This window comes from Pyrgilauda ruficollis, unplaced genomic scaffold (genome assembly GCF_017590135.1).
Source record: "Pyrgilauda ruficollis isolate IOZ18807 unplaced genomic scaffold, ASM1759013v1 scaffold59, whole genome shotgun sequence".
Lineage (NCBI taxonomy): Eukaryota > Metazoa > Chordata > Aves > Passeriformes > Passeridae > Pyrgilauda > Pyrgilauda ruficollis.
Genome location: NW_024527599.1, coordinates 5,711,368 through 5,733,788, shown reverse-complemented (window position 1 = coordinate 5,733,788; position 22,421 = coordinate 5,711,368). Strand labels below are relative to the sequence as shown.

The following is a 22,421-nucleotide window of genomic DNA, read 5'->3' as shown; positions in this document are numbered from 1 at the left end:
AGGGGGACAGAAGAGGTGGAGGGGAAAAAAATTACCTGACACAGAAATGACCTTGGCACCACAGCCAAGAGTCCCATGGAGCTGCTGCTGTTCTCCTGAACAGGAAGAGAAGAACCTTTGGAAAATAAGTCCTGACAGCAAAGGAGAAGCTGCTTCAGTTTTATTTATCTATAAAAATACCCAAACTTTAAAAACCCAAGGAGACTAAACCAGCACCTGGATAAGGATGGTGGTCTACAGTGTGGGCAGAAAAACGGGATTCAGCAGTGACATTTCGTCAGAGACCTTTTTAAATTCATTCCATAGGGCTGCTCTGGATCTCTGTAGCTACTTCTGAGGGCACTTCCAGTCTATCCACACCTCCATGGAGGGATCTCCCTTCCCTCCACCTCCCAGTTCCCAGCTGGTCTGTGCAGCACCGCCCCGTGCTAGCACGGCGCCACCAGCCTGCGCTTCCGGATGCACTCCCAGATCCAGCGGGGAGTCACCCGCTGCGCCCCGGGGTTGTCATCAATGTCCCCAATCACGTGCGTGGCCGAGGCCGTGTCGAACTCTGCCACCAGGTCCCCGTCGAAGGCGATGAAGTAGCGGCGGATCCGCTCAAAGTCCTTCACGGAGGGCGCCAGGTAGAGCCTCACCCCCGTGAAAATGTCCAGCAGTGGCTGCTGAGGGGGGAAGGAGAAACAGAGCTTGGGCAAAGCATTCCTTGGAATGGAGGTGAACAGACTCTCCGTGGAATGGAAGTGAACAGGCATTCCTTGGAATGGAGGTGAACAGGCCACAGCTGCCCCAGCCTCCCCCACCCTGCTGTGGCCACTGTCCTGCCCCCCTGACTGTACCTTCTTCCCGTTGTCCTCCATCTCTGATGCTTTTCTCTTCTCCCCTCGTTTCTCCTCGGATTTTTGAGGGGATCCAGTGACTCCTTTGCTGTCTAAAAACAAAAATTTGACTCATGCATGTGCTCTGTCCAGATACTGGCTGTGTATTAGTTGGGGGAAAGAGTAACGAGCAGAAGGGAAAAGTGTCCTCCCCTCTTTCTGGAAAATCCATGAACTACTCTCGCTAGTGAGACACATTTTTCTATTGGAAATGGTGTGGGGCAGCCTCCTGCCCCATTCCCAGGCTGCTGCTGCCACCTGCCCTCCATGCTGTCACCACTCTGTCCTCTGTGAAACTGCTCAGCAATCTGCTTCACGTTCCAGCTCAATTCACCTGGGAATCACCTCCAGCCACATGTCCCTTTATACACGTGAATTCCATCCAAATCAAATTAAACACTGGCTCATGGCCAACAATGTCACACCAAAGGGCTCTGACCTGCAGAAATGGGAGCAGTGAACACCAATCTGAACAGCATCATCAGAGCTGTTTCCATCCCTCTTTCCATCCCTTTTCCCAGGACATCTCAGAGCTGTGCCTACTCAATTCATACAGGGCCAAACCAAGGATCTGAACAGCTCTGCCCATTATCCCTGAGATCCACATGAAAGGTGGCATCATCAAGCCTCTCACAGAAAGCAAGGGCCCAGAGCCAGCCTGTCCCAAGCACAGAGGACACAGCCCCAGGCTCCTTCCTGAAAGCACCATCATCTTACCTTCTGCCTTCTGGGCTTTTGCAGGTGACTTGCTTGGGGGGCTCATAATACTGCTGTGAGGTGTGGAAGATCTGGAATTCCCATCATTCTCTCCACTGCTGCCAGCTGTGGACTCATCTTCCTCCCCAGCTGTAACACTGAAATCAGCCTTCTCCTTGGAGAGCTGGTACAGCTCCTGCCCAGAGAAACAGCACTGATCATGTCTGACACTGGACACGAGCTGTGATGCACAGACTGCTCTGGTGTTCTCCCCCCTGAAGTGTTTGCTCAAAAGCCTTTTCTTCCTGCACCCCTCTGCACCTCTGTCCCAGCTCCCTGCATTCCACCCCTCTCCTGCATTAAGGGAAGCCACAGAGGGAGGAGCAAAAAAGCCACATCCACATCTCCTACAGAGCAAGAGCCTGAAGGATGAGCAGTGCCCAGTGCTCACTGTGGGAAGGGCCCATCTGCAAAGGGATTTGTTCCTCTCTCCTCCCCACGGGGATCCTGGCAGGCCCTGAGGGCTGCATCACTCCTGCTTTCCATGGCACTGCAGCCCTGGCAGCTGCTGCCAGCCCCAAACTGCAGCAGCTCCCCTGAGCACAGAGCTCCCCCAAGGCTGGCACTGGGGTGGCTGCAGCCTGGGGGTTCTGGCCAGTGCCACTTGGCCCCTGTGCCCCAGGATACCCATGGGCACTTCCCAAATGCCTCTCCCAGTCTCAGCAAGTGGTGGGAAACTGAGTGAGCATGGAGAGAGGAAAGGTCTGCCCAAGGAGGTGGTGGAATCACCGTCCTTGGATGTGTTTAAAAAAAGCCTGGACGTGGCACTCAGTGCCATGGTTTAGTTGCTGAGGTGCTGTTAGGTCATAGGTTGGGCTTGGTGATCTCAAAAGGCCTTTTCCAACAGAGTTCATTCTGTGATCACCTCTGAGGAAGGCAATTCCTCACTCTGCCACAAGAGCTGATGGAACCAACTGCCCACAGAGACCTCTCTGACAAGGCACAGCAACACAACAGCTCCAGGGCCCTGAGAGGCCTCCAGCAGAACAGCCCAGCCCGAGTCTGGCACAAAGGGAAAACGGAAGGTGCCACGAAGGCAGCAGGTGCCTTCAGCGCATGCTGTGACCAGTCTGAAGCTGCAGGGCCCCGTGCTGACCCACCTTGAGCTGCTGCAGGTTGGTGGCTGTCTGCCAGTCCTTGTCGTCGCGGATGCGGGTGCAGCGCGGGAAGCGGATGGAGATCCCGTCCGCAGTGTGCGCCTCGGCCTTGGAGAACTCGGCCCCCGTGATCTCCCACACCGGGGCTTTCTAAACACAGCGAGGAAGCCACGTCACACCCCTGGGCTCCCTCAGGAGCCAGCTCAGAGTGTCCCACCCCCACTCACCCTCCACCCCAGCACAGCTCCATAAACACAAAGTGACCTTGCTGTCACCTTCGTTGTTAAAACCGGCTTTTTCTCTAAGCCAGAGACCCTTCACTGTTGCCACATTCTCTTCATAGAGAAAAGCAAGGCACAATTCTTCCCAAGAATATTTCTGGGTTCCACACCCTCTGAACCTCAGAGAAAGGGAAAACACAATTCTTATCACTTGCTGTGCCTGTGTTGTGCCAAAGTGAATGCAATATGGAGATTGTTTATCCAGAGGGAGGATGTTTTGTTTCCTTGGCCTATTCGGGCTGAGTGTGTGTGTGTGTGTCAGGACTGTCACGAGACAGACACGAGAGAATCAGAGTTGAGTGCAGTTCTGTGCAGTTGTGAGCAAGAGTGCATGGCAGATTCAGTTTAGATGAGATGTATTTAGTATGGTATAATAAAGTAATTAATTAGCCTTCTGAAAAGTTGGAGTCAGATGCACCATTCTTTCTCCCTCACCAACATCAGAGTTGCCTTTGTTTTACAATAGTTCACTAACACAAAATTCTATTTCTAAATAACACCTTCTCCTTCAGGCATACAGAGCATACTGACACAATCCCTACAACAACAACAACTTTTGGGTTGCAGTTGTGTTTCAACCCTTTAAACTCAGATTTCTCATATCTCAAATTTAAAGCAAGCTCACTTCTGGAAGGGATTTAATGCACAAGAATATTTCCCAAAACTGCTGCAGGTGTGATTTCTTCATGAAGCTCTTAGCCTCAAATGCACCTGCAAGATTGAGAGATAAAAACTTGTGCTTAATTTCCCATTCCAATTATGAAGATTTATTTTGTAACAGAGACAACTTCTAAGTCGTCCTTAAAGATTTATAGAAGATTGCAGAATAAGGGCTGGGAAATGTGAAATGATTATGAGAGCACTTACCTTTGGATCTGGGACAATGAAATCTGGGTAGTAGATTTTGTTAATTTTTAGCCACCTTGGAATTTTACTAGGATCCTATTAATTAAAAGCACAAAATTAAAATCATTGACACATATCACTACATATAAACCTAATTAAACAACAGAAACTGCTGAAACACAACCTAGAAGTAGATCAGCATAGAGGTATAACAATGCCTTGGCATGAATGGAACTTGCACTGATCTGCAGCCTCATCTGGAAAATCACAAATATTGCCTGAAACACAGCCCTCAGTTCCTGTCATTCTGTGTGTGAAACAAGAACAGTTAATCCAATTGTGATTCATGGAAAGCTACTCCTTTTCTTTAGGGTTCTACAACCTTGATGCAAACGGCCTTCAGGATGTCAAGGGAATATTAAAATTTAGGTGTTTATTTGTCCAGTCTTGAAAAGCAAGATAAATCACTGACAGAAATCTTAACTCCAGCCCCAGGTTATGGAGCCACCAGACCAGAACCTGACCAATCACTTCTCTCCCACAGCCCCATCTAGTGACTGCCTTTGCCAATCACAACGTGCCCAAAAATCCAGATAAAAAATTGGGATCTTCCCAACAAAACCTTGTCCTAGCAGGAAACAGATGGTGCCTGGCTTCCCACTCAGTGTCTGGGTACAGATCCCAGGCAGTGCCTCCTCCAGGAGCAGGCTGCTCTGACACCTCACTTGTGTCAAGTGGTTGATGAGCTTTAACTCTGATTCATTCCTGGCAGGGCATTTCCACCCTGCAGTGCAGCAGCACCTCAAGGGCAGCTGAGCCCTTGGCTGAGCATCCCTTGGCTCCCCCTCTCACCTTGCTGATCTTCACCATGTCCAGCTCTGTCTGCAGACGTGCCAGGGTGGCGTCATCGTGGCCACCAGAGCACTTGGTCACCGTGCACCACTTCTCAGTCTTGGGGTCGTAGCAGCCCATGAGGAAGATGGACATCATCCCACCTGCACAGGGACAGCAGGGCTCACACCTTGCACAGGACAAGCCACAGCTCTTCTGAGTCAAAACTGTTTTGTGTCTTTGGGAGTCCAAGGGGCCTGGGCCTGTGATGGCTGCAGGGTCACTCAGAAAGCTGAACAGAGCCTCTGCACTGTGCACCAGCCCAGCCCAACACCTCCAGCTCTGCTGAGCCAACCAGCCCACAGCAAAGCCACAGCGAGGACATGATGGGCTGCAGCAGGTAACCACTGCTCCAGCCACCCTCCTGGAGGCCTGGAATGGGAAAACCTTGGGAGTTCCTTGTACAGACAGATCTCTGACTTAAGCCAACTCCAGACCTACCTTTACTGCCTTGTCCATAGAAAGCCCCCAGCACCACCAGGTCAGCAGTGTCAGCCATTGCCCCCTCGTTGAGATAATCCTTCTTCACCTTCAGCCAGTGGCGTTTCCCTGGCTCATAATTACCCTGTGCAAAGGAAGGCAGAGCCCCCTCAGAGAGATCCCCTGCTGGGCACAGCTCCTGAGACAGCCCTGGCCTTTACCCAGCTCAGCAGCTCCTGAGCACAGCAGAAGGAGCAGCTTGGACTGGGTGTCAGCACTGAGAGGAACCCAGCGATGTTTCTGGAATGCTCCATGTGTGATCCTGCCTCAGAGCTGACTCTGTTGTCATTCCCAAAATTCCCAGCTGACACCAGTACAGAGTGAAAGGGAACTTGCCTTTATATCCTTCAGCACCAGCCCTTCCAGCCCCTCGCGGATGACCCGGGTGATCATGTCTGCCAGATCTGAAGCTTTCTGCAAAGGAGAGGGATCATGGTTAGCTCAGGACTGGAAAAAGGGCTGAGCTCTTCAGGCTCTGTCTTTGAAGCAGTGGTGCACTAAACCCAAAGCAGCTGCAGAGAAAGGAAGAGGTACTTTCACAACAGTTTTCCAAAGAGGATCCTGTACATGTTCTCGTTGCTGCACACCCAGTGACTAAGCTGGGAATATGTCCCCAGAAGAGAAGGTTAAAAAATGCCCCTCAGAGATGTGGCTGCCCCACTGGCTGTGTCCCAGTATGTCCCAAGTCACACTTGCTCAGCCAGCAGTGCCTGCTTCCTTCTCCATCCAACCACCTTCTGCCCAAAATGTCCAAGCATTCTCCAACAAAGCCAAGGTACCACAGAAATCACCAGCAATGGGGAAAAATAATGGGACATCAGGCTTGTGCATAATCAAAGGAAAAGCCCAGCATGTTGCTGCCTAAATGCAGATTTTAGCAGCCAGGATGTCTCAAGGCTGTGTGGCACTTGAAGCTGTCAGTTTGGGAAGTGGCAGTCTGGCTCCCTTCAATCAGGCTGCACTGCACAGCACACACTGAGTGGCAGCAGAATTTAACTCCTCCTAAGAGGGTCAGAGTGACAGTGGCTACAAAATCATTAACAAGCCAGAAAACCTGAGGTATGCAAGTCAGGATTATACTGAAGGGGTTGGGGCCAGGAGAAGATGGGAATACAATGTTGGCTCAAGAAGCCTTGCACACAGAGCAGGAGAACCATTTAGCCAGGGTGAATTTGCAGAGTTAATAATATAAAAAAGCCAAGTGCTGGAGGAGTAGAGTTGGGGTTGCAGGGGCACACTGGACTCACTGTGACATGTTTCATCTCTGAGAACAGGATCCTGTTGGGGATCTCCACCATGTTGTCGTGGAGGAACTTGCGCCGTTCACACAGGGGCCTAGAGCAGGGCACGGACAGTGAGGGACAAGCAGCAATCCCAACAGGAACACTGAGAAAAGCTGTTAAAGGCATTAAACCACTCATCCCAGAGAGCTCCAGAGAGGACTAGTTCTTACTTTCCTCCAGGAAGTGATAGGATGGAAATTCCAATGTTAACAGTGTGTTTAGAGGATGTGAGATGAGCAGCTGAGATTCAGCTAATCCCAGTGCTTTGGAGAGCAAGAGGAGCTCCACAGAAAAACTCCTTGGCACAGCAAGGTCCCTCCCACGCTGCCCTGATTTCCCAGTGAGTGGCCAGTCTGACAGCCCAGGTGAACTGGTCTGCCTGCATTAGTGGGGCTTCCCAGCCCAGGTTTTCCAGTTCATCCCAGGAAACCAGCCCAGCCACTGTCCCCTGGCAGCCACACCTGTCCATCAGGCTGACGTTGTTGAAGTAGATGCAGTCAAACACAAACAGGCAAACGTTGGCATCCTGGAAAGCAGCTTTCTGAAATACAATTAACAGGATTCTGCAGTCACAGCAAACAGTTTTAGCAAAGTAATAAAGGGATGGATTTTTATCTCTGTAATATTTTAGGTATCATTAAGCTTATGCCTCTTCTAAAAGAATCATTCTGAGAATTCGGATTTACACTGAATGTGTCCAAGCACAAGCTAAGAACACAAAAAATGTTCATTTGCTAGCAATGGAAAATAATGCTAAAAATATTAATGGTTTTGGGCAATGCAACATCTGTCACTACTGCTGCAAAAAACCCACCACATTTCTACACACAGCAGATTAATGGCTACTTTTAAGTTAAGCACTTATAGTTTAATTTTCATATTCCTGTCCTCTTCCTCACCCCCATTCAGTCTAGACACAAGCACTACATAACATTTGCATGGAATAATCACTGCATCCCTGTGGTCCCCCAGGCTGCCATACATTGCTCAAGCCATGAGAAACAACGACAGAATTGTAAGGTTTTCCAAATATTTTTTTAGTATTATTGAAATTAAGTTCTGTTAATGTCCTGCCAGGGAACAGGTTAATATCAAATCTACTGTATTAGAGCAGTAGCTTTTCAATATCAGCCTTCTCAATAATCTTATTTTTTTCCCCCAGATGCTCTAACAAGCACCAGAGCTCTGAAATTATCCTGTGACAACAGATTGTGTTTAAGTCAGCAGTGTAATAGCCTCCAAACACAAAAAACATTTTTATTTAATTTTTTTTTACCTTGTGCACACCAAGAGTCCCAAAAGGAAGTGGCTTGCCAGTTTTATTGTCAATCAGGAGAACTTCTGAATCCAGAATCATACTTTGCCCACCAGGGAAAGCCTGGGGGATGAAATCCTTAAAATGGGCTACCTTGGGAAAAGAAAAAAAAAAAAAAAGAAAGAAAAATAACTAGCTGAAGAGAGGGATTGAGGGATTCAGTCCAATGCAGGTGTTTTTCCACAAGTATATGAGGCACATCTGCACTTCTATGGTACCCACAGCAGTCTACAAACAGAAAAATGAGGCTTTAATGAACAGAACCAAGTCACCCAGCTGGCAGCAAGGCTCCCAAAATGCAGGGCAAAGAGAGGATTCTACAGCAGACAGATGAAATTTAATTCCGAGCTCTTAACGTGCACCAGAATTAAATTATTAGTTTTAAGTGCTGCTTTTCCACATTCTACACACCTATATAAATTAGGAATGAGAAGAAATCCTCCTTGCCTATAGAAGGAAACTATTGGGATTGCAGAGGAGCTGGCACAGGGGGTGAGGCAGTGCCCAGGTGCTTACTTTGTGGGGGAGCACAGGCTTGAGGCTCCTGCTGAAGTAGCTGAAGTGGTCGCCGTTCTTGTGCACCTGCACGCGCTCGCCGTCGTACTTGATCTCGGCGTACATGCCGTTGGGACACTTCTTCATGGCGTACTCGATGGACTTGCAGGCCTCGGCCTGGGGGACAGCGGGGCCAAAACCCAGGTGACACGTGGAACATAAAGCTACTCTTACCTAAGCTCATGAATGAGCTGCAATGAACCCCCTTGTAGAGCTTTTTGTCCAGAACCTCTGTTAGCGAGTCCAAGTTTGCCTTAATTATTCACTTACTAATATCTGCATACGCCCAGATAATTACAGCTTTTCAGTGCTTATCCCCTCCAAATGCTTTAAAATGTGCACTGTGCCTTCTGTAGGAGTGTGCTCAGCCCAGAAGTAAATATTTAACTCTGCTTTGTTCACACAAAAAGCCAGACTTATTTGAATCTCTAATCCACTGGAAAGTTTACACTCTTTCCAGAGAAAGGATCAACTTCTGCAATGACAGCAAACAAATATTAAAGTCTGACAGCAAGGCAAGGTTTTAGCTTGGCAGTGGCACTAAAGGTGCATGTACTGAGTATATCAAATACTTGACCTGGTGGTAGGAGATGCTTTCTAAACTGGCATTAAACACCCCTAAGCCCTGCAGAGCCAGCCCACACTGCACAGCTGCTGCCCTGGCTCCTGACCCTCCCAGCTGGGAGTCTCTGTCCATGCCTGGCTGCCAGGAGGGGCCCAACCTACCAGCATGGGCTGCACTGGGGTCATGAGTGAGGCCTGCACGCTCAGGGTCCTCTTGAGCCCTGGCACCTTCTCAGCCTCCTGCTGGTTCTGCAGCACCCGCTCCACCACGTCCTGCAGGTTCCGCGAGGCCTTGAACGCCTCGTAGGCGTTGGGATCCAGAGCATCCAACCTGCAAGGCATGGAGAGAGGGGGAACATGGATCAGCCTCAGCGCTGCTGCTGCCTCAGGAAATGAGCACTTCTGGGTTCGTGTCACTTACACGTGCTTTGCTCCAGCATTCATTTTCAAGTCATGCTTAATTAGCCTGATGATGCACTTCAGGTCGTTGCCTGTACACCTGAAGAAGAGAAGATTCAGCAAAGGTGTGAGCTGAACTTTCCAGCTGAAAAGAAGAAAATCATCCATGTCTCTTTAAAAAAAGGCCCTTCCTTTGCAGAGGGTTTAACCAATCATGTTAATAGTGACACCTCAGAGACACAAGGGACTACCCAAAAAGCTTTCCAGCATCTTTATGCCAACATTAACTCTGCCTCAGTGTTGATGCACCTTGTAAAATTTACTTAATTAATGCATCAAGAGTAACTGATCAGAAAATCCTCAGCCTCAGATCAACATAAACTGAGCCAGACCAAAAATCTTTGTCTAAATTACTTGAAGGCTTTCCCCAACATGCTTAAGAACAGCAACTTAATTAACAGCTAAGCACCATTAGGGTGTCATTGCAAATCAGCTGTTAGATTGAAGTGTCCTGACAGGCAGGGACAAGTTCTCTCACATGAACAAGAGCCATAAATGCTCTCCATTGCTGTCAAGGTGTCTCAATCACACCACTAACAGCAGCTTACAGATGCTAATTAAGTTCAGTCTCAGTGGCTCATGATTCATTTTTCATCCACTCCAGCTTGTAGAGAACCACTCCAGTGTTTGGGCAAACCTTCAGAGGCTGATTCCTTCCCTCACCTGCGACTGATCTGCTGCAGGACACTCTGCTGGTCATCCTCCTTGGTGAGCTTGGACAGCTGGATGAGGAACTCATCGACCTCCTGGATGGTCAGGAGGCTCTTGGGTGCTGGAGGACACGTCTTGCTCTGCTCGAAGAAGATCCGGATGGTCTCAGAAACATCTCCCTGTCTCCAAAAACAAAACCAGCGTGTGGATGAGAGGCATGGCCAGAGAATGGCGGTGCCACTGGGGATTCTGCATGGTTCCAGTGAGGATAAAGGACAGGAGTGATGCTGGGATTGCACGAAGAAATTGGAATCAAACACTTAAGGAAGCTGCCACGACACATAAAGCTGCTCAGCTGTTTAATTTGCCAAGAAAGGTAATTAAGAGTACCAGCATCATCTCATGGCTCTATTTTTCACTGCTGCAGCAGCACAGACCCTTTATTTCCTCAGGATGAATCCACTTGTAAATCCAAGGATGTGGGACAGGCTAGTGATGTCACTAGAAGGCAGTACACAGCAAGGCAATGAACAGAGATGAAAAAATTACCTTTATTATCTAATTCAGCCCATTCCTGCACCTTGCAGTGAATCACAGGGTGCACAGTCAATCACCAGCTCCTGTGCACAGGGACTCAGTGCACAACTGAGCACCTGCAATTGCAGCAGCTTAATTGTATTAACCAACTGCAGCTGCCAGTGACAGGTCTGTTAATTGAATCTCAGGTTTTGATATGTGATGGTACAAAAAGAGTAATATAACTCAGTTCTGTAGGAATGTGCAAGGCAAAGGAGTTTAGACAAACAGATGCAGCCCACCTCGCCTAGACAATTTTAGTCTTGCTTTCTAAAGCTTTGCCAGGTGAATTCTTATCCTGCTTTCCATTCAAACATGATTTTCTACAGGGTCCAGATGGCAGAAAATGCTATGAAAACTGCTAAAGCCAAGGAAAACCAAAATAAATCACCAGCTCCCATTCTAACAGTCAAGCTAAGGAGTAAAATACCTAAACCATTACAGAATTTCCATAAGCAAAGAGCTGAACAGCAGAAATTGAGAGAGCTGCTGTCTGCACTCACCTGCTCCAGGTCCCGGACCATTTCTTCCTGGTTGCAGTTAAAAATTCTGCTGAACAGCTTTACAATCTGCTTATCATTCAAGTTGTAAACTATTTTAATGACACCTGGTAACAGCATCTTAATGGTCAGGTATACATCACCATGAAAACCATCTGAAAAAAAAAAAAAAAGCACATTATAACCCAGAAAAACCATCTAAAAAAAAAAAAAAAAAAAGCACATTATATCAGTGAGGATTTATTTTCATGTGCAGGCTCTGGTTGGTTGTGTTCATTTGCATAATCCTGGGGAAAAAACCCACAATTGGAGCTTGGAATTTGTAGGGAAAATAGCCAAAATTTGCCTCTAAATTTGGCATCTACTGAGAAATTTTTGTCTGAATATGGTATTTGTAGAGTTCAAAAATTCAGAAATCAATCAGAAATCACCACAGCACAAGGCTGGAACCACACAACAATCAGATTTGAATTTCCCCTTTCCTTTTGAGACCAGCCTTTAAAGCTGATCCTGAGGGAGCAGAGAATTCCCAGCTGGAGCCATACCTCCTGCAGATCCCTTCCTGAGGAAGTCCTGGATGATCTGAGTTTTCACGTTGTAGCTTGGCTTGTCGGCCACCATGGCGCAGAGCTTGCGGAACTCCCGCAGCAGGCAGTCCTTGTGCTTGGGATCACACCTGGCTGCAGACAGGCTGGGCCTCTGCGCAGGGGCCTCTTCTGAGTTCTTCGGCTTGGCTGCATCAGACACATCACAAGTTGTTTTTGTAACCACATGGAGCAAATGTTGAAGTTACCTCTGCCTGACAAGGTGGGAACGATCCCAGCGTGCTGGCAAAGTTTCAGAGCTAAAATTTAGGACTTTTATAAAAACCTTCCAACTATTTTTACTCTTCACATCACAACAGAATTTCCTAGATCTTAATTCTACCAGAAAAATATGACTACACCATAGTGAAAATGAATTTCTCCTCCTAGATGCCTCTGCTTTATCAATTTTTTTTCTACTTTATAGGCTTTTGCCCTTGAAAGCAAGACATTTGCCTAAGGTAATTTCTAAAATCCCCTTTTGTCTCCTAACACCAATCCCCTACAGGAGCTGATGTCTTTGGCTGTGTTGTGGCTCTGGGCAGTCTGGAGCTCCAGGTGGGTGTCAGGTCAGTCAGAGCTCACAGATGGACTGTCCTGCAGGCAGCTGCTCCTCAGGACAAGTTTTCCTCTCCATGAACACAACTGAGAATCCCTCAGCAGTTTTTTCCAGATTTTGAGCTCCACATGGGATAACTTTAGCCTACACCTTCAGTTTGGCTGGAATGAGCCAATGGATGTAGGGATGGAATCAGCCTGACAATGTGGATCACGGCAGAACCTCTGTTTTCTTGGGAAAACTGGAAATCCAAACATCTTTCAAGGTGTTCTTTCAAGACTGACAGCCTAAGGAAAGCACTGACAGCTTCTGACAAACCAGAATTAAAAACCCCTAAATCATCTACAGATAAAAACCTACTGATCTGAGCCAAGCTAAAACACCTCTTGATGTTGAGATTAAAACAAAATGATTTCCCAGAACCAGTTTCTTAATTCTTACCAGAGAATCCAGAGAACTTCTTTGGTGGATCTTTTGTGGTCAGCTGTCCTGTGGGAGTGAGTTTTGCCTGCACTATCACCTTTTTCTTCGGGGTACCTCCAGTCTTGGAATTGGCTTCTGGAAAGCAGAAAGGTTCAAAGAGACAGTCAGGAATAATCTCATACATCCCTCACCATCGTATGTAGCTCACAAAGCAAAAAGCCTTAAAAGAAGTGGGAATTGGACAAGAAAAAAAACCCCAGATGTTTTTCAGGTAACAATTTAGTAAAGATCACAGAAAAAGGTGGAAATGGAAAATAACTGATGCTTCCTCATGGGTTTTATTTGCCCTTGAGTTAAATCATCTAGGCCTTGTCCACAATCAGTTGTGACAAATGAATCAAGGAGTGTCACCGTAGAAGTGACCATTTCTTCCCTTTCCTGCAGGGCTGAGACAGGGATTGGAGCAGCACCACACACTTTGTCCCTAAGCCACACAAATAAATCCATGAGGATTTCATGACAAAGGCAAAGCTGGGTGACAACCTCTGGCATAACTTGAAAATAAGGAGAAAAGTGACCCTGCCTCGTGCCTCACCTGAGATGTACTTGTTGATTGTTTCTTTCTCCTCATCCTGCAGCTCTTCCCACCCCTCCAAGTCTGTGATGTCTTCGATTTTCTTGGTGGTGGCCCGGGCCTTGTCCAGCTTCTCAAAGATGCACTTGACATGGTACCACTCCTTCATGTCCCCTCCGGACTCGGTGAAAGGATTGGGAACAATCTTCCCAATGCGGACCATCCCCTTCACGATCTTCTCCTTGCACTTCTTGCATCCCGCGGTGCCTCGCTTGGCATAGTCCACGCAGTACCGCTGCTCCGCCATGTCCCCGGCAGCCGCGCAGGCCGAGCGCAGCCAGCCGCCCACCAGCAGGGACAGGGGAAACGCGGCAGCACGGCGCTGCTGCGGGGATGGCACACGGACGGGCTGCAACAGCAGCTGGCACCAGCACCCGGGGCTGACTCCGGCAGAGCGGGAGAACAGCCTGGCCAAGGGGAGCAGCGGGTGAGAGCAGAAGAGCGCCGTGCCCCTGCCGAGAGCGCGGGCAGCGTGTGACAGCGTCCTGCCGCCCGTGGGCATCCAGTCCGTGCTGAGCGTGCTGCGAGCGACACAGGGACACTGAGCACCCTCTGCCCGCCGGGACACCCTGGTGGCCCCAGTCCCCAGCCCGGCACCCGCGCCGCAGCGGCCTCACCGCCCCCGCTCCGCTGCCCCGCACCCCGAGCCCTCACGGCCCCTCCTCGCTCCCAGGCCCTCTCCCCAGCCTCGCCCCGAGGCCGCTTTCCCGCGCTGCCCGCCCCGGCCCAACCACAGGCTCCCGCCGCCGCTGCAGGCCCCAGGCCGCCCCCTCCGCCGCTCACCGAGCTCCTCACGGTGCCGCCATCCCGGCCACTGCCCCGTCCGGACCACCGGGACCCCTCCAGCCCCTCAGGCCCGGGCCGCCGCCTCAGCCGCCGCCGGGACACGAGCGCGCCAGCCCGGCTTCCGTAGAGCCACGCGCGCGCGCGCGCGGCGCACTGGGCCCCGCCCCTTCCTGCCCGAACAGCTGCGGAGGGGGCGGGCGGGCGCAGGCCACGCCCCCTAGGGTCGTCTAGCCCCACCCCCCAGCACGCGCCGGGAGCGTTTTCCCGCCTCGTGCGCGGCTGAGGCGGCACCGGGAGCGCGCCCGGGGCCAGGGAGGGTCCGTACCTGAGGCGGCACCGGATCCGTGCCTGAGGCCAGGGAGGGTCCGTGCCTGAGGCGGCACCGGATCCGTGCCCTGAGGTGGCACCGGGACGGCAGCTGGGGCGAGGGAGGGTCCGTGCCCTGAGACGGCACCGGGTTCGTGCCTTGGCGCGGGACCGGGACCAGAGGTGGCACCGGGTCCTCGCCCTGGGACAATGGAAAGTTCCTCCTCCATGAGCCGATGGAGGGACTGTGCCCTGCGGGACAGCGCCTGTTCTGTGCCATGGGGCCATGGGGGTTCTGCACCCTGAGGCCATGGAGGGTCTCTGCCCTCAGGCAGCCCCCGGTCTGTGTCCTGAGGCGATGGCTGGTCCCCACCGCAGGGGTGGCTCCACTGCAGCAGCGTGCCCTGCCCTGAGGTGATGATGTATTCCCGACCTCCCCAAGTTGGCTTTTCCAGAGCACTGCACAAGCTGAGGCAGGTGTGAGGGGTGCCCTGCTCGTGGCTGAACCACACTGGCTCACCAGGAGTGCTGTGCTGCGTTAACACAGCTTTGAGGTGCTGTTGGATCACCTGCCCGTAGAAACGGTCCCTCCAAGAGCTGTAACACTGTTTGTGCACTGAGCCGCTGCCTTATCCCCAGCCTCATGAAGCTGCCCCTTCAGGATTGTGCCATGTTGGTGCAGGTTTGAGATGCAGCCATGTCACCTGGGCCCTCAGTACCTGCACAGGCCTGAAGTGCTGCCCTATAACCTGCCGAAATTGTCCTTTGCACTGTGTTTGTGTGGGTTTGAGGTGCTGCTGTACCCCCCAGGCTCCTGAGGACAGCCCTTCATCCCAGTACAGGTAACACACACCTGCAGTCCAGCTGCTGGCTCTCTGCTGGTGGCAGCCACCCCTGTTCCTCTGATGGAAATGCTGTTGTGCTGTGCCAGGAGGCTGCTGAGGAGGCTGGAATGGATGCAGTACACAGCTCCACTGGATTGCTGCCTTCAGCCATGGAAAGGATGCTGTGTGGGTTGACATGGCCAAGTCTCTGACCTGCTTTGCTGTATCTCAAAGGCAGAGTATGAGAAATAAGGTACAGAATTTGCTTCCCCAGCCACATATCTGTCTTTTTGTTGGCCTCCAGCTGGTTGCAAAGCAAGCTACAGGCAGTCTTCTCTTCTTCCCAGCACATCAAACAAACCACACTGTTTGGAGCTGGGAGTGTAACAATTGTAGCTGGTCACAAAACTGGGATGAAATGTGACACAGGCATTTCTGATCACTGGGATCTGGCTGTGAACACAGAGTCTGCATTCATTTGCAATATTTTACACTGCAATGTTTACTCACAGAAAGGCATTAATTCAATCCATGATCTCAGAATGGAAATGCACCTTCCTGTCCCTCATGGCCCAGGAGTGAAGGAAACCCCAAAACCAAAGAGAGAAACAATCTCCCCCAGCCAAATCCAACTGGGAGCTTTGAGTCACAGAAGAGGAATTGCAGAAGGATTCAGAGAGTTTTTCCTGCTATGAACTTTATGTGGAAGGCACCCAGACCACCACCATGCTCCAGATTTTTGGCTGAGTGCATTCAGCTCCAAAACCATGCATTTGGCCAACTTAGATTAAAATTTTAATGTGTGAGTTTAATGTGATTTGATTTTTAGTAGTTCAGATCGCTTTGAGAAATGATTTACAGAACCAGCAGTGACTGGGTGCAAGAGTTTGTATGAACACTGGGATTTTAGAGGGGAAGAGAACAAAACCCAGGTAGAGATGAGGTGTTCAGGTGCTGTGATGTGCAGCGTTCAAGAGCTTGCTGGGAGCACAGAGTTCATGGCACCATGGTGAGATTCACTGTGAGCCTGGTAAAAGGAATGGAAAGGCAAAGGCTGACACTGCAGCACATCATGATCAGGTTTAAATAATATATAATAAATTATAATATATAATAAATAAGGCATCTGAGCAACCTGGCAGTGGTGGGATCTGCTGTCCTAACTGTCTAAAAGTCAGCTAAATGAGCTAAACTCATTTTAGCAAATGACTAAAGGCAGAGCCTTCAGACTAAAGGCTGCCTTCAGTCAGCAGAGAAACATTTCAGAGGCCTCAGTGAGGGTGAGATGAATTGCTCCTGGCTCTTTTCAGCCTGCAGGGGTTTGGATGGCAGCAGGGACAGGAGGGGAGTCGGAGGCTGCCCCTCTGCAGAGTGCTGCAGGGACTGGAGATTGATGGCCTGGCAGTGAGAGATGCAGCGAGCACAGGCAGGTGGCAGAAGGCTGCCACGAGAAACTGGGAGTTTTAGATAAATTTCCTCTCTGAGAAACACACACAACTGCTGTTTGGTTGTTTTGGAGAGGCCTGGGAACGACAGCAGCAAAGCTGGTGCACTCTTAATGCCAGCTCTCCTCCTCTTGAGCAGAAGGTGAAGACTCTGCAGCCCAGAGCATTAATTCTGCTGATTTTCTACTGTGGCTCTAAAGGAATTGGTGGAAAGCTGAAACTTGCTTCTTCATAGAATCACAGAATGGTTTGGGTTGGAGAGGACCTTAAAGCTCACCCAGTTCTACCCCCTTCCACTATCCCAGGCTGCTCCAAGCCCTGTCCAACCCAGCCTGGAATGCTTCCAGGGATGGGGCAGCCACAGCTTCTGTGGGCACCCTGTGCCAGGGCCTCCCCACCCTCACAGGGAACAATTTCTTCCAATATCTGCTGTAAATCTACCCTCTTTCAGTTTGATCTTGTAGTCTTTTTTTGTGGCTAACAGCTCTGAGATGGCATTAAGAAGTGCTAAGAAAGTTTCAAGTGGTCTATCAGGCCCTGATTTTGGTCACTGCTCCTAAATGTTCCCTGCAAGCACTTTCTTCCCCTGAAATTGCAATGTGAATCCACTGTTCTTATTGTGGGTGGGAAGGTTTGCAAGGGGAATAATTAAAATTACTTTGGGTTTTAGAGTCTTGTTGAAATAAACTCCTCCAGCTCCCCCTTTGGCCGGATGTACCTTCAAACAGCTGTGAGTAGAACAATAAATCCAGTTAATATATCCACAAAACCACAGGACACTGAGTTCACTGAGGGAAAACCAGGAGACAAATCCCTGCTGCTTAGCAAAGAATCAGGGAGAAATCAGAGCTGGAGTCTCCCTAGGTAGCAAATACTGGAATTGCTGAGCTGAGCCTCTTAACATAATGTGCTCTCATTGTAAAAGGCAGCAGTGACAGAGCAGCAGAGAGGCCTCCAGGAAAGCAGAACTCTGTTTAAAGTACTTCATTCCACTAATACCAAGAAGATAATGCCCAAAAAGTCAGATTTAAATGTTTTAGTCTGTCCTTGCTTAAGCCAAGTGGCCATCAGGAGTTCTGTCAGGAATTAAGATACATGTGAAAGCAAAATAATGGTCTCAAGTTTTGCTTTTAGGGTTTTTCCTCAGTGTTAAGAAGCAAAAAACCAAATGTAGCTTCATCTTAAACTAGGGTTGAAAATAGTTCATAAAAAAAGGTTCACCTTGTCCACATCTTTCAGGGATATCTTAAATTAATGGAGTTTGAACTAAAATTAAAGTTTCCTTGCAAGACTTCTGTCAGAGTTATATTCCAATGGATCCAATCTTCTTGGTATTGAGAAAATGTCTGGAATCTCACTAAAATCAAATAAAAGGAGGGAGATATTTAGAATTTTAATAACCCCAATGAACAAATATATCTCCCTCTCTGGCTGCTAAAGAAGATACTGAATCTGTACATGTGGTTTTATTAAAATACAAGCGATAAGAGAAATGGAAAAGATTATAAGAAACAGACATATAGACACCAAATACATTTGGCAAAAAGGGAAGGCATGCCAGTTAAATAACAGATCAAGAAGCCATGTAAAATGGATTTGCAGAGCTCAGTATTAGTCACTTATTTGCATTTATGTTCATTGGTAAGTCTGACTTTAGGAAGGGCTTGGAAAGGAAAAGCTCCATGGTCCGGTCTGAAGGGATTTGCATTGTTTTCCTTGGAGAAGTGGCTTGCAAGGCTTCCTTCTGCCTTGTGTGGGGGTGAAAAGTGGAAGCCGGGTATAACAGGAGTGAAATCTCTCACAAGCCTCGTTCTGCTCCCTCAGTTTGGTGGGGAAAGGGGAGAATATAATCTGTTGTCAGTTTAAAAAATAATTTGCTGTTCAGGTCCCAGCTCTGGGAACAGTAAGAGGGACTGGATGTGATCTAAGGTGTAACAGTGAAAATTTGAAGAATTTCAGAGGAACAGCTGTTCCCTGCTGCAGGACACGGACTAGGTGTTCCCGAAGAGATTCACCTTTCCTTCCCTCCTGTTCTGTTCTGCAGGCCCTGCCGTGATTCAGCGCCTGTGACACAGAGCCACGAAGCTCCTCTGCATCCCTGCTCCCACTGCAGTGACATCCCTGCCTAGGGCAGTGACAAAAAGATGACAATGAATGTGGTGTTATCCTAAAATTGGTCTGTGCAGCCCTCTGTGGAGGAGACAGTTTTGGAATGTGAACTTTGTCCTTTAATCCAAACATAGCAAAAGTCTGTCTCTGCCCTCCCTCTCACCACATCTCAGCTGTCTTTTTGAGGGAAATTTTTGACATTTGGTACATGGACATTAGGAATATCAGAGTGCAGAAAAACAAATGGGAAATTTGTCATTTCTAGTGCAGATTGCCCAAGGAGTCATTTAACAGCCACCAAAATAAAAATGTGTCAGATATTTCCAAAGGCACTGAGGAGATGCTCATGCTCATTTGCTATTAATACTAATGAGAAGTGAGTGTCCAAATCACTTGGACAGGTTTTGGAAAATCTCAGCTAGATACATGTCTTCCTGGAGGAAATTACATTTGACAGGAGGCTTCTGATGCAGGGAGAGGGAGGGCATTGGAGGCCACGCTCTGAATTCATTCTATTTCAGTTCAGAAATCTGCCAAACGTGTGTTAGACACAGAGCTGGTTCCTCCACCTCTATTCTGCTGGCACCTAATAGAATATCCTTTATTTTTCTGCTTGCTGCATATGCTGTTAAATTAGATAGAGGTATTTGCAAGGTGAATGACAAGTGTAATTGGCTATAAATGCTCCATTTAGAGAGATTGCAAACTATGTTTAAGTTACACCCAAGTGCACCTGTACTTGAGATGCAAAGTCATTCAGCTCCCACAGCACCTTCATTATAACCATACTTCATCCTCCCACACAAATAGGTTCTCAGGAAAATAATTTCTCCCCAAATGTACATCTGCTGCGAATTATCCTGGCATCATTACACATGCCAGGGTAGTGAACACAAATCTCATCCTCTGGGGTGGTGCTGATTGAAAGATGACACCTAATTTTGGGAAACAAAGGAAATTTAAAATAAAAGCTTGGCAGATATTTTTTGGGGGAGTTTGTTTCAGAGCATTTCCCAAATTAATTTGTCATTTCTGCTTGCCGGGAGAGGACTTTTTTCAAAATTTTAATTGAAAATTTTAACTGTGAATACTTTAGAATGAAATTGAAACCACAGTTGATTTTTTTTAAGTGACCTTGTCAGGCAATGACTGTTGCTAAAACCAGAGACCAATTCTGAAATTATTTTGGATGTTTTTGAGACATCCAAAATAATTTCAGAAAATCACCAATGTCTTCAAGACAGACTGTAAAAGGGTTTGTATTTTTTTTTTTTTGGAAAGTCTTCAAGGCCATTAAAAGGCTATTTTTAAACAGCATTTTATTAAAACACTTTCAGTCCTGCAGAGGAACACTTGTGACTAGGAAGAAAATGATGCAATTAACTGGTACCTACCTTGCATTGTCCCCTCGGATCTGGGCTTGCTTGTGGGGTCCAAATCTCTGTTTATTCTCTTAACAGCCAGGAGCCTTGCAGGCTTCAAATTCCCAGTTTCTCTTCTCTGTTTATTCCTTGTTCTAAGTGGCAGCTGGGTATGACTGGAGAACAGACAGGGCCGAGCAGCTTTAACTTTTTTTTGTGTCCCAGAGAATCTCTGTTCTTCAGTACAAAGCAGTCCCAGGCTGCTGTGCACTTTCCCCAGGTTCTTTCAAGCCACATCTGTCATATCTGCACTCCACAGCTGCTCTGGCCTGGTGTCACACATCCAAAGTGAAATGAAAGAAACTCCTCAACAAATCCAATATCGGTTGTGCCCTGCTGCCTGCGGTGTGGGGCTGAGCTGTGCCTGATTGCAGATCTAATCTCACCCCAATACCTGAGGAGCAATAATGACACTGCTCCATTTGCTCCTGCCCAGGGAAGCTGAGGGATCTTTTTAGCTGAATGAAATATTAACTAAATTAAATATTAGCACTTCTTGGGCTTTCCACAGCCCAAGACCATGTTTTGGAAGGCAAATGGAAATGCAGTTACATGGTGACTTCTGCAGACCCCAGCTCTTGGCCTGGGCTCTTCAGCACATTCAGGAGTTGTCATCTCTGGGTTTTAACAGAGCTCAGGAGGCACAGAAAAACCTCTGCTTGGAGGGAAATTCTGCTTTTTAATGTCACAGGACCTTTCTTACTTTAGTGCTAAACTGTGTTATTTCTCTTTGAATCTTCCCTGAAGTAGTTCTGTGATGTTCCCCATTGCTGTGCTGAGGGCTGGATGTGTAATTAGTGACTTGTATGACTCCCAAAAGCTGCAGACTAAACCTTAATCCAACCTTCACGTTGATCACCCTGCCACATCACTTGAAAGCACTTATGATCAAGGAACTGCAATCCTCTGAGCCAATTCCACATTGGAGATGACTTTTATTGGGGAGACTGGATGTTAAAAAAAAATTAAACCGGTCCTCATTAGAAACTGGAGACGTAAAAGGCTCCGGAGCCCGCCTGTGAGTGCCACTGCAGAGCTGTTTATGCAGCTATTTATGCAGGGAATAGCTCCCCTGGGATGGGCTATTTGCTGTTGCTTCTGCTCAAAGACATGCCAGTGCTGGAACCAGGGCTTTGGGTTCCTGCAGGAGCCAGTCCTAATGATGGCAAAGTGCTGCCTTTCCCTCTCTGGAGGGTGCAGGGGTTGTCACATCGCCTCTGCCTCACCCGTGTCGCCCTGGGGCATTGGAAATGGGATATAAACAAAGCCAAAGTGAATGCAGAACCTCTGACCTATCTGCAAATGTTTCTTCTGGGGCTATTTGTTTCTGTAATTCCTCAGAGCACTTGGGGGAGGCCGATTTATTGCTGCCTGGGTTATCTTAGCCCTGTCCTTTCAGTGAAATGGAGCTCCTTTTTCTTTCTGAAGGGTTTTGGGGATCAGCTTCTGTGTGTCTCCAGCCAAATCACCTCACATTCACTCCATTGCTGTCAGGACCACCAGGTCCTTCCCTGCAGGGGGAAAAATCAGTGCCCAGCCTGTCCCTGTCCACCAGGTGCAGCTGTTCCAAGCAGAGGGGCTTTGCTGAACTCAGGAGGTTCCTGCTGGCCCCTTTCTCCAGAGAATTGAGGCCCCTTGGCAAAACCCAGCCTAGCCTTCCCTTCCCTTCCCTTCTTCTCGTTGCAATGCACATGAATGAAAACAGCAGCCCACTGAAACAAATACATTTAAAACACCTTTTTAAAGAGCTTTTGTGCCTTGGTTGGCATCTGCTGTTGGTGTTTTGGGGAACCATCCCCTCCACACGCAGGGTCACATTTCCTGTCTGACCCACCTGCTGCAGGTGAAACCCAATTAACCCAATTAAGGGCCTCACGCTGTTCTAAACACCACAAGCAGCTCTGCTGGCTCTTTGCCTGGAGAGAGGGGTGTGGTTGTGCTCAGGGTCAGAACTGGGAGTTCTGTTCCTGAAGGTATTTACCCTTAGGATGGGAATGCCGGGTAGTGTTGTGGTGGAACCACGCCTGTCTGATCAGTGAGTTTTCTCTAAGCCAGCTCTAATTGTCTTATCTAGAGCAGGATCTTTCCCTCCTCACTTCCAGGGGTATTTTTAGACTAGTTGGTAAGTCAGTGCTATGCCAGGACCCCAGAAAAGCTCTTGGCTTGGAAAGCCTCGAGGGAAGGGGGATGGGATCTGC

At 48.6% G+C, this 22,421-nt stretch overlaps 1 protein-coding gene and 1 long non-coding RNA gene across 3 annotated transcripts; both read right to left on the bottom strand.

Moving 5' to 3' along the window:
* Positions 1 to 145: 145 nt before the first annotated feature.
* LIG3 (DNA ligase 3) lies at positions 146 to 14,262 on the bottom strand. Of its 2 annotated transcripts, none has more exons than XM_041482516.1 (20): positions 14,116 to 14,262; positions 13,294 to 13,853; positions 12,717 to 12,833; positions 11,678 to 11,866; positions 11,136 to 11,287; positions 10,069 to 10,235; positions 9,368 to 9,445; positions 9,109 to 9,277; positions 8,344 to 8,499; positions 7,789 to 7,920; positions 6,974 to 7,053; positions 6,477 to 6,564; positions 5,566 to 5,643; positions 5,191 to 5,314; positions 4,711 to 4,853; positions 3,880 to 3,954; positions 2,735 to 2,881; positions 1,596 to 1,770; positions 840 to 931; positions 146 to 665 (listed from the first exon to the last, which is right to left on the bottom strand). In XM_041482516.1, the coding sequence occupies exons 2-20, from the start codon at positions 13,832 to 13,834 to the stop codon at positions 429 to 431; spliced, it is 2,940 nt and encodes a 979-aa protein (XP_041338450.1). In that variant the 5' UTR covers positions 13,835 to 13,853; positions 14,116 to 14,262; the 3' UTR covers positions 146 to 428. The 2 variants fall into 2 exon arrangements, with proteins under 2 accessions (XP_041338450.1, XP_041338451.1); XM_041482517.1 differs by having other exon boundaries at positions 146 to 662.
* Positions 14,263 to 16,110: 1,848 nt separating this feature from the next.
* Positions 16,111 to 20,325, bottom strand: LOC121361859. The gene is made up of 3 exons (XR_005956404.1): positions 20,197 to 20,325; positions 17,915 to 18,050; positions 16,111 to 16,275 (listed from the first exon to the last, which is right to left on the bottom strand). It is a non-coding gene; the product is annotated as an uncharacterized LOC121361859 (long non-coding RNA).
* Positions 20,326 to 22,421: the final 2,096 nt, after the last annotated feature.

Coding starts and splice junctions, on each gene's coding strand:
- LIG3 (XM_041482516.1), bottom strand. CDS start 13,834: ATGCCCACGGGCGGCAGGACGCTGTCACACGCTGCCCGCGCTCTCGGC. Junction 8,500..9,108: donor CCCCAGTGCAGCCCATGCTG/GTAGGTTGGGCC, acceptor GCTGTCCCCCAG/GCCGAGGCCTGCAAGTCCAT. Junction 5,644..6,476: donor CAGAGATGAAACATGTCACA/GTGAGTCCAGTG, acceptor TCTCCTTTGCAG/AAAGCTTCAGATCTGGCAGA.